Source organism: Choloepus didactylus, chromosome 6, assembly GCF_015220235.1.
Source record: "Choloepus didactylus isolate mChoDid1 chromosome 6, mChoDid1.pri, whole genome shotgun sequence".
Classification (NCBI taxonomy): Eukaryota; Metazoa; Chordata; class Mammalia; order Pilosa; family Megalonychidae; genus Choloepus; species Choloepus didactylus.
This window is the reverse complement of record NC_051312.1, coordinates 84,724,363-84,735,139: the sequence shown is the minus strand read 5'-3', so window position 1 is coordinate 84,735,139 and position 10,777 is coordinate 84,724,363. Positions and strand designations below refer to the sequence as shown.

Here is a 10,777-nt window from a genome sequence, read left to right as displayed (position 1 = left end):
TCAGGAGGCAGGGAGGGCTCTTAGCAACAATATAGCTGTGTGAAGAAAGTCACCAGGACAAGTGTGGGATGTCTGGGACTTGCTGACTCTGCTGGGATTCTCATGAGAAATATCGGGGGGGTGGGGTGGGCAGGTCTGAGACATGGCCAGGGGTCCAAATGAGGCTCTGTGCACTTGGATTTTGAACAGTAACGGAGTAAAGCAATCGAAGTCATTGCTGGATTCTTAGCAGGAGTCATCTGAAGGATACAAGGGCAAGAAGTGGGGAAGGCTTTTACAAGTAGCAGCCAAGTGCTCTAGGGCTGATACTCTTATGTCTTCAAAGAGTAGAATCCAGGAAGGATGTGGTCTGTAAGAAGGGTCTGGTTGACAGTCATACAGTAATCCATTATCTGAGAACAGTGATGAAAACAAATGGACAGAGCCCTAGTGAGACTTACTCATAAAGTGGTGTACCTCTTCTATCACTTATCTCAAAGTATAGATAAATCCCAGATTCTCAGCAAGAAAATTTAGAAGAGAGTCTATGCTTAGAGTAAACCTTTCTTAAGAAACTTCGTCTGTTCCTCTTCATCCTGTTTAACCATAAAATTGGGGTGACCATAAATGAGATCTATTTCTTTGAGAAATTAAGGCCTATGCCAAATATGATCATCTGGGAAGAAGTCAATTAAATTTATAATCTGAGCAAACTGTGAAACCCATTAGAGAAAGGGGAATTGTACTGCACTGACATAACTTCTTAGTAAATTGATCCCTTATATGTTTTTGATTGAGCTTTGATAATTTATAAGCTTTTTAAAACCCCTGGTCATTTTTAAAAGGTAGGATATACATATACAAAAAGAATTAAAAGCACCAATAATCCCAGCTACCCCAAATCAATAAATAATAGCTTAGTGCAAATTTTCTGTTTAAGTATATATGTCTATGTGACACATACATACATATTTTAATGGAATTATAGTTTAACCTACCTCCTGCTATACCCTCATTTACCATAATATGATATAAACATTATACCAACTAAGCACATAGCTCTAAAAATGTCATCAGTATAATTCATTGAATGGATGTACTAAAATTTAAACAAGGCTTTACTTTTTGAACATACATTGCTTCAAACTTTTAGTATAAAATCAGTAACTGCAAATAGTTAATCAGTGTTTCTTATTGATGTTAACACTGTTATTGATGAAATAGGTATATGCAGGCACTGCGCTGAACACATTACATGGAATTATATTTAATCCTTATGTAGAATTTTTACATATACTCCATTTCCTTTTGGAAATTCCCTAAAGCAAATTTACTGAGTCATAGGTGATGCAAACTTTGGGTGATTTCTACACAATCATAGAAATATGAATTGGAACAGCCTCTCCAGAGGGAAATTTAGCAGTATAAATCATGAGCATACCTGTTTTTAATTTAACAGTGGGTATTGTCATGGATAGTTTATGTAAAAAAAAACATTTAATGTACTGATTTCTCAAGTTGGTATTCAGAAACCTTCTTTATTATAGGTTCCACCCAGTTGCCCAGGATGGAAATGAGAACATAGTCCACAGTTTTCAGAGGCAGTTATCTCCTAGAGGGGAAGAAGTCTAAAACTAAGAGCTGCCATCCCCTGGCTATTGCACACCCCCAAACATGTCCACTTCTCATAATGTCTGCTCAGTGACTACCTCCTTCTGCCTCACTGGCATCCCAGGGCTGGAGTCCCTGCACATCTGGCTCTCCGTCCCCTTTGGCTCCATGTACCTGGTGGCCGTGGTGGGGAATGTGAGCATCCTGGCTGTGATAAGGGTGGAGCGCAGCCTGCATCAGCCCATGTACTTCTTTCTGTGCATGTTGGCTATCATTGACTTGATCCTGTCAACCTCCACCATGCCAAAACTGCTGGGAATCTTCTGGTTTGGTGCTGGCGAGATTGGCCTTGATGCCTGCTTGGCCCAGATGTTCCTCATCCACTGCTTTGCCACTGTTGAATCAGGCATCTTCCTTGCCATGGCTTTTGATCGCTACGTGGCCATTTGTAACCCATTGCACCACACCTCGGTGCTCACCCATGCAGTGGTGGGTCGTTTGGGGCTGGCTGCCCTCCTCCGGGGGATAATCTACATTGGGCCCCTGCCTCTGATGATCCATCTGCGGCTGCACTTCTACCGAACCCAAATCATTTCCCACTCCTATTGTGAGCACATGGCACTGGTTACCTTAGCCTGTGGTGATACCACAGTCAACAACTTATATGGAATGGGAGTTGGCTTCCTGGTATTGATCCTGGATTCATTAGCCATCACTGCCTCCTATGTGATGATTTTCAGGGCTGTAATGGGTTTGGCCACCCCTGAGGCCAGGGTTAAAACCCTGGGGACATGTGGTTCTCATATCTGTGCCATCCTTGTCTTCTATATCCCTATTGCCGTTTCCTCTCTCACCCACCGCTTTGGCCATCATGTGCCTCCCCATATCCATATCCTTTTGGCCAACTTTTACCTCCTCATCCTACCCATCCTCAACCCAGTTGTCTATGCTGTCCGCACCAAGCAGATCCGAGAGAGATTTCTTCACATTCTCAAGGCAGGAGCTCAACCTAAGTAACCTTTCTGTGACTATGGGGCATAAATATATCTAGGTACAAAAGGAAAAGGCTCTAACTGGGGAAGCCCATGCAATTCCTGGTTCCTACACAACCTGGGCATAGAGGTCTCAGAGGAACATTAGAGTCTATTCTGTTTTATTATGAGTTTTCTGTTCAGTGTAGACCCATATCTCAAAGTGGAGAGTAGAAATCGGCATGGGTTTTGTGCTGTACTATCCTTTCTCCTACCTATTTAACATCATAAAATTAAGCACAATAAGTACAAGAATGGAGACCACAGGAAGTAAGATCATTTCTATCATTTACTGTTATGATAGGGAATTTCTAGTTTTTCTGTGAGACTGCTATAAAGAACAGATTCTTGAAGGTACAACACCTTCTTGAAGAGATTTACAGATTCTGTTTATAAAAGTCTGGAAATTTTCACCTGTGTTGGTCAGCTTTTCCAATCCTCTTGACTTGAGCATAGAGGCAACAGAAATGTGAGAAATCTCAAGCTAATGGGACTTGGAATGAGACCTTACTGCCCACAGGAGTTAAAGTCCTCAAACCAGATCACTACATTTAAATAGACAAATGGGTGTGCAATACTCAACAAAACCTTAATACTAGAGTTTGTTGGAAGAAGGAAGGAAGCACCAAGGGAAGACTTTAGGAGATTCTGTTTCAGAGGACCTGAAAATGCATAGATGGGGGACAGCAGCCACCCTAAAATAATGAAATGTCCTACAGGGAGGAAGGTAACAATGAGGCTGTTGATGTGGAGGAGGTTTGGTAAAGAACTGGTCAAATATGATGGGAACAAATGGAGGGAAATGGTAGACAGAAACCTCAAAACGATGCCAGATCTCTTTGGAGGATTCTTTTTTTTTTTTTTAATCTTCATTTTATTGAGATATATTCACATACCACGCAGTCATACAAAACAAATCGTACTTTCGATTGTTTACAGTACCATTACATAGTTGTACATTCATCACCTAAATCAATCCCTGACACCTTCATTAGCACACACACAAAAATAACAAGAATAATAATTAGAGTGAAAAAGAGCAATTGAAGTAAAAAAGAACACTGGGTACCTTTGTCTGTTTGTTTCCTTCCCCTATTTTTCTACTCATCCATCCATAAACTAGACAAAGTGGAGTGTGGTCCTTATGGCTTTCCCAATCCCATTGTCACCCCTCATAAGCTACATTTTTATACAACTGTCTTCGAGATTCATGGGTTCTCGGTTGTAGTTTGATAGTTTCAGGTATCCACCACCAGCTACCCCAATTCTTTAGAACCTAAAAAGGGTTGTCTAAAGTGTGCGTAAGAGTGCCCACCAGAGTGACCTCTCGGCTCCTTTTGGAATCTCTCTGCCACTGAAGCTTATTTCATTTCCTTTCACATCCCCCTTTTGGTCAAGAAGATGTTCTCCGTCCCACGATGCCAGGTCTACATTCCTCCCTGGAGTCATATTCCACGTTGCCATGGAGATTCACTCCCCTGGGTGTCTGATCCCACGTAGGGGGGAGGGCAGTGATTTCACCTTTCAAGTTGGCTTAGCCAGAGAGAGAGGGCCACATCTGAGCAACAAAGAGGCATTCGGGAGGAGGCTCTTAGGCACAACCATAGGGAGGCCTAGCCTCTCCTTTGCAGCAACCGTCTTTCCAAGGGTAAAACCTATGGTAGAGGGCTCAACCCATCAAACCACCAGTCCCCTATGTCTGTGGTCATGTTAGCAACCATGGATACCCCTGCATTCTCCACAGTCTCCTCAAGGGGGCACTACATATTTTTTTTTTCCTTGTGTTTCTTTTTTTTTTTTTTTTTAACTTTCCCTTCTTTTTTAAATCAACTGTATGAAAAAAAAGTTAAAAAGAAAACAAACATACAATAAAAGAACATTTCAAAGAGGCCATAACAAGGGAGTAAGAAAAAGACAACTAACCTAAGATAACTGCTTAACTTCCAACATGTTCCTACTTTACCCCAAGAAAGTTACCTAATATAGCAACATTTCTGTGAACTTGCTCCTACTATATCCATCAGAAATTAACAGACCATAGTCATTCCTGGGCATCCCCAGAACGTTAAATAGCTTATCTGTTCTTCTTGGATTATTGTTCCCCCTTCCATAATTGCTCTCTATTGCTAGTTCCCCTACATTCTACATTATAAACCATTTGTTTTACATTTTTCAAAGTTCACATTAGTGGTAGCATATAATATTTCTCTTTTTGTGCCTGGCTTATTTCGCTCAGCATTATGTCTTCAAGGTTCATCCATGTTGTCATATGTTTCACGAGATCGTTCCTTCTTACTGCCGCGTAGTATTCCATCGTGTATATATACCACATTTTAATTATCCACTCATCTGTTGAAGGACATTTGGGTTGTTTCCATCTCTTGGCAGTTGTGAATAATGCTGCTATGAACATTGGCGTGCAGATATCTGTTCGTGTCACTGCTTTCCGATCTTCCGGGTATATACCAAGAAGTGCAATCGCTGGATCGAATGGTAACTCTATATCTAGTTTTCTAAGGAACTGCCAGACTGACTTCCAGAGTGGCTGAACCATTATACAGTCCTACCAACAATGAATAAGAGTTCCAATTTCTCCACATCCCCTCCAGCATGTGTAGTTTCCTGTTTGTTTAATGGCAGCCATTCTAACCGGTGTTAGATGGTATCTCATTGTGGTCTTAATTTGCATCTCTCTAATAGCTAGTGAAGCTGAACATTTTTTCATGTGTTTCTTGGCCATTTGTATTTCCTCTTCAGAGAACTGTCTTTTCATATCTTTTGCCCATTTTATAATTGGGCCGTCTGTACTATTGTCATTGAGTTGTAGGATTTCTTTATATATGCAAGATATCAGTCTTTTGTCAGATACATGGTTTCCAAAAATTTTTTCCCATTGAGTTGGCTGCCTCTTTACCTTTTTGAGAAATTCCTTTGAGGTGCAGAAACTTCTAAGCTTGAGGAGTTCCCATTTATGTATTTTCTTTTTTGTTGCTTGTGCTTTGGGTGTAAAGTCTAGGAAGTGGCCGCCTGATACAAGGTCTTGAAGATGTTTTCCTCCATTATCTTCTAGGAGTTTTATGGTACTTTCTTTTATATTGAGATCTTTGGTCCATTTTGAGTTAATTTTTGTGTAGGGGGTGAGGTAGGGGTCCTCTTTCATTCTTTTGGATATGGATATCCAACTCTCCCAGCCCCATTTGTTGAAAAGACCATTATGACTCAGTTCAGTGACTTTGGGGGCCTTATCAAAGATCAGTCGGCCATAGATCTGAGGGTCTATCTCTGAATTCTCAATTCGATTCCATTGATCTATATGTCTATCTTTGTGCCAGTACCATGCTGTTTTGGCAACTGTGGCTTTATAATAAGCTTCAAAGTCAGGGAGTGTAAGTCCTCCCACTTCGTTTTTCTTTCTTAGAGTGTCTTTAGCAATTCGAGGCATCTTCCCTTTCCAAATAAATTTGATAACTAGCTTTTCCAAGTCTGCAAAGTAGGTTGTTGGAATTTTGATTGGGATTGCATTGAATCTGTAGATGAGTTTGGGTAGAATTGACATCTTAATGACATTTAGTCTTCCTATCCATGAACATGGAATATTTTTCCATCTTTTAAGGTCCCCTTCTATTTCTTTTAGTAGAGTTATGTAGTTTTCTTTGTATAGGTCTTTTACATCTTTGGTTAAGTTTATTCCTAGGTACTTGATTTTTTTTAGTTGCTATTGAAAATGGTATCTTTTTCTTGAGTGTCTCTTCAGTTTGTTCATTTCTAGCATATAGAAACATTACTGACTTATGTGCATTATTCTTGTATCCCGCTACTTTGCTAAATTTGTTTATTAGCTCTAGTAGCTGTATTGCCGATTTCTCAGGGTTTTCTAGATATAAGATCATATCATCTGCAAACAATGACAGTTTTACTTCTTCTTTTCCAATTTGGATGCCTTTTATTTCTTTGTCTTGCCGGATTGCCCTGGCTAGCACTTCCAGCACAATGTTGAATAACAGTGGTGACAGTGGGCATCCTTGTCTTGTTCCTGATCTTAGAGGGAAGGCTTTCAGTCTCTCACCATTGAGTACTATGCTGGCTGTGGGTTTTTCATATATGCTGTTTATCATGTTGAGGAAGTTTCCTTCAATTCCTACCTTTTGAAGTGTTTTTATCAAAAAGGGATGTTGGATTTTGTCAAATGCTTTTTCAGCATCTATTGAGATGATCAATTGATTTTTCCCTTTTGACTTGTTAATGTGTTGTAATACATTGATTGATTTTCTTATGTTGAACCATCCTTGCATGCCTGGAATAAACCCCACTTGGTCATGGTGTATGATTTTTTTAATGTGTCTTTGGATTCGATTTGCAAGTATTTTGTTGAGGATTTTTGCATCTATATTCATTAGGGAGATTGGCCGGTAGCTTTCCTTTTTTGTTGCATCTTTGCCTGGTTTTGGTATTAGATTGATGTTAGCTTCATAAAATGAGTTAGGTAGTGTTCCATTTTCTTCAATGTTTTGAAAGAGTTTGAGTAAGATTGGTGTCAGTTCTTTCTGGAAAGTTTGGTAGAATTCCCCTGTGAAGCCATCTGGCCCTGGGAATTTATTTGTGGGAAGATTTTTGATGACTGATTGGATCTCTTTGCTTGTGATGGGTTGGTTGAGGTCTTCTATTTCTTCTCTGGTCAGTCTAGGTTGTTCACATGTTTCTAGGAAATTGTCCATTTCCTCTGCATTCTCCAGTTTGTTGCCATACAGTTGTTCATAGTATCCTCGTATAATTTTTTTAATTTCTTCAGGATCTGCAGTTATGTCACCTTTTTCATTCATTATTTTGTTTATATGGGTCTTCTCTCTTTTTGATTTTGTCAGTCTAGCTAGGGGCTTGTCAATCTTGTTGATCTTCTCAAAGAACCAACTTTTGGTGATATTTATCCTCTCTATTGTTTTTTTGTTCTCTATGTCATTTATTTCTGCTTTAATCCTTGTTATTTCTTTTCTTGTACTTGGTTTAGGATTGGTTTGCTGTTCATTTTCTAGCTTCTTCAGTTGATCCATTAGTTCTTTGGTTTTGGCTCTTTCTTCCTTTTTAATATATGCGTTTAGTGCTATAAATTTCCCCTTTAGCACTGCTTTTGCTGCATCCCATAGGTTTTGGTATGTTGTGTTCTCATTTTCATTCGTCTCTATATATTTAGCAATTTCTCTTGCTATTTCTTCTTTAACCCACTGATTGTTTAGGAGTGTGTTGTTTAACCTCCAGGTACTTGTGAATTTTCTAAGTCTCTGATGGTTATTGACTTCTAATTGTATTCCATTGTGGTCAGAGAATGTGCTTTGAATAATTTCAATCTTTTTAAATTTATTGAGGCTTGTTTTATGTCCCAGCATATGATCTATTCTGGAGAAAGTTCCATGAGCACTAGAAAAGTATGTGTATCCTGGTGATTTGGGATGTAATGTCCTGTATATGTCTGTTAAATCTAATCATTTACCAGATTGTTTAGGTTTTCAATTTCCTTATTGGTCCTCTGTCTGGTTGATCTATCTATAGGAGAGAGTGATGTGTTGAAGTCTCTCACAATTATTGTGGAAACATCAATTGCTTCCTTTAGTTTTGCCAGTGTTTCTCTCATGTATTTTGTGGCACCTTGATTGGGTGCATAGACATTTACGATTGTTATTTCTTCTTGCTGAATTGCCCCTTTTATTAGTATGTAGTGGCCTTCTTTGTCTCTCAAAACATCCCTGCATTTGAAGTCTATTTTATCTGAGATTAATATTGCTACACCTGCTTTCTTTTGGCTGTAGCTTGCATGAAATACTTTTTTCCATCCTTTCACTTTCAGTTTCTTTGTGTCCCTGTGTCTAAGATGAGTCTCTTGTATGTAACATATTGATGGTTCATTGTTTTTGATCCATTCTGCGAATCTGTATCTTTTAATTGGGGAGTTTAATCCATTTACATTCAGCGTTATAACCGTGAAGGCATTTCTTGAATCAGCTATCTTATCCTTTGGTTTATGTTTGTCATATTTTTCCCCTCTGTCTATTAATATCCTTTATTGTACCCATACCGAATTTCTTTAGTACTGAACCTTTCTCCAAGTCTCTCTGTCCTTTCTTTGTTTCTCTGTCTGTAGGGCTCCCTTGAGTATCTCCAGTAGGGCAGGTCTCTTGTTAGCAAATTCTCTCAGCATTTGTTTGTCTGTGAAAAATTTAAGCTCTCCCTCAAATTTGAAGGAGAGCTTTGCTGGATAAAGTATTCTTGGCTGGAAATTTTTCTCACTCAGAATTTTAAATATATCGTGCCACTGCCTTCTTGCCTCCATGGTGGCTGCTGAGTAGTCACTACTTAGTCTTATGCTGTTTCCTTTGTATGTGGTGAATTGCTTTTCTCTTGCTGCTTTCAGAACTTGCTCCTTCTCTTCTGTGTTTGGCAGTGTGATCAGTATATGTCTCGGAGTGGGTTTATTTGGATTTATTCTATTTGGGGTTCGCTGAGCATTTATGATTTGTGTATTTATGTTGTTTAGAAGATTTGGGAAGTTTTCCCCAACAATTTCTTTGAATACTCTTCCTAGACCTTTACCCTTTTCTTCCCCTTCTGGGACACCAATGAGTCTTATATTTGGACGTTTCATATCATCTATCATATCCCTGAGGTCCATTTTGATTTTTTCAATTTTTTCCCCATTCTTTCTTTTATGCTTTCATTTTCCATTCTGTCATCTTCGAGGTCACTGATTCGTTGTTCAACTTCCTCTAGTCTTGTACTATGAGTGTCCAGAATCTTTTTAATTTGGTCAACAGTTTCTTTAATTTCCATAAGATCATCCATTTTTTTATTTAGTCTTGCAATGTCTTCTTTATGCTCTTCTAGGGTCTTCTTGATTTCATTTGTCTCCCGTACTATGGTCTCATTGTTCATCTTTAGTTCTTTGAGTAGCTGCTCTAGGTGCTGTGTCTCTTCTGACCTTTTGATTTGGGTGCTTGGGCTTGGGTTATCCATATCGTCTGGTTTTTTCATATGCTTTATAATTGTCTGTTGTTTTTGGCCTCGTGGCATTTGCTGAACTTGATAGGGTTCTTTTAGGATTTGTAGACCAATTGAAGTCCTTATCTCTAATTTTTCAGATCTAAAGCTTTGTGGAGTACACTTTCTCTAACTAACCAGCAGGTCGCGTCCACGAGCCACCTGTTCTGCACAAGCCAGTTCTCCCCTGCTTAGCCTTTTTGGTGAGTGGGGGAGTGAGTCTTGTGGGGTCCAATTGGTGTACCAAGCTTGCGTGTGTAGTTGGTGTTGCCTGCCCTGTATATGGGGCGTGTTTCTGGGCAGTCAGGGAGGGGGGGTGGTGGCTCTAACAATCAAATCTCCCTGGTGATCCTAGAGTTTTAAAGCTGCTGCAATAGTCTAATCCTTCAGTTTAGTCCTGCCACAGTTTGTCTCTGCCACTGACCCACAAGTCCTTGGTATTGGCGTATGGCTCCTGAGACTTGCAAATGGGCCCCTCTTCCAGGCTGTGCACCCCGGGTCCTCTGTTGAGGGATGACTGTGCTATGTCACAGGTGAGTGCTGTCCCCCCAGGGCAGTTCTGGGCTGCTGGGCTGTGTAGGGAGGCTCCCAGTCTGATGAAATGATGGCTGAATGGGGCTTTGTTAATTCACACTGCTCTACCTTCCCAACTCTGGGACAATCAGCTGCTGTTGCAGGGAAGGCTAATGTCTATGCCCAGTTTTGTGGTGTGTGCCTGTTATTTGAAGCACTTCCGTCACAGTGGGTTGTCCGGGGGAGTTCTGGGCTGTGGGGCTGGCGATGGGCAGGAGTGTTTCCTGTCCACCAGGATGATGGCTGTGAGCGGACACCCCCCTTTTCTTGGGAAGTTGTGGTGTTTAGTGAATTTTCTCAGCCACTGGATTATTGCGTTTTGTCTCAGAGCTCTCCTAGTTCTGCTCTTGACTTGACCTGCCCAAATTGCAAGTCTTTGAAGCTTTCTGTATTGGGCTTCTTAGAGTAATTGTTTTAGAAAAAGAAAAAAGGATTAAAAAAAAAAAAAAAAAAAGGGCCCTCCTCAGAGATCTAATGGGTTATTGAAATGCTAAGAGACAAAGCAACCAGGGCCATTAAGGAGAGGTCCAGAGGGCAGAGAGATCAGCTTTTCTTCG

The 10,777-nt window shown here is 40.1% G+C and overlaps 1 protein-coding gene across 1 annotated transcript; it reads left to right on the top strand.

The window, feature by feature from the left end:
• The first annotated feature begins 1,653 nt into the window (after window positions 1-1,653).
• Window positions 1,654-2,607, top strand: LOC119537876 (olfactory receptor 52M1-like). Its single transcript, XM_037840473.1, has one exon. The coding sequence runs from the start codon at window positions 1,654-1,656 to the stop codon at window positions 2,605-2,607; it is 954 nt and encodes a 317-aa protein (XP_037696401.1).
• Window positions 2,608-10,777: the final 8,170 nt, after the last annotated feature.

Bases quoted from the DNA above. Each gene is read 5' to 3' on its own strand.
- LOC119537876 (XM_037840473.1), top strand. From the start codon at position 1,654: ATGTCCACTTCTCATAATGTCTGCTCAGTGACTACCTCCTTCTGCCTC.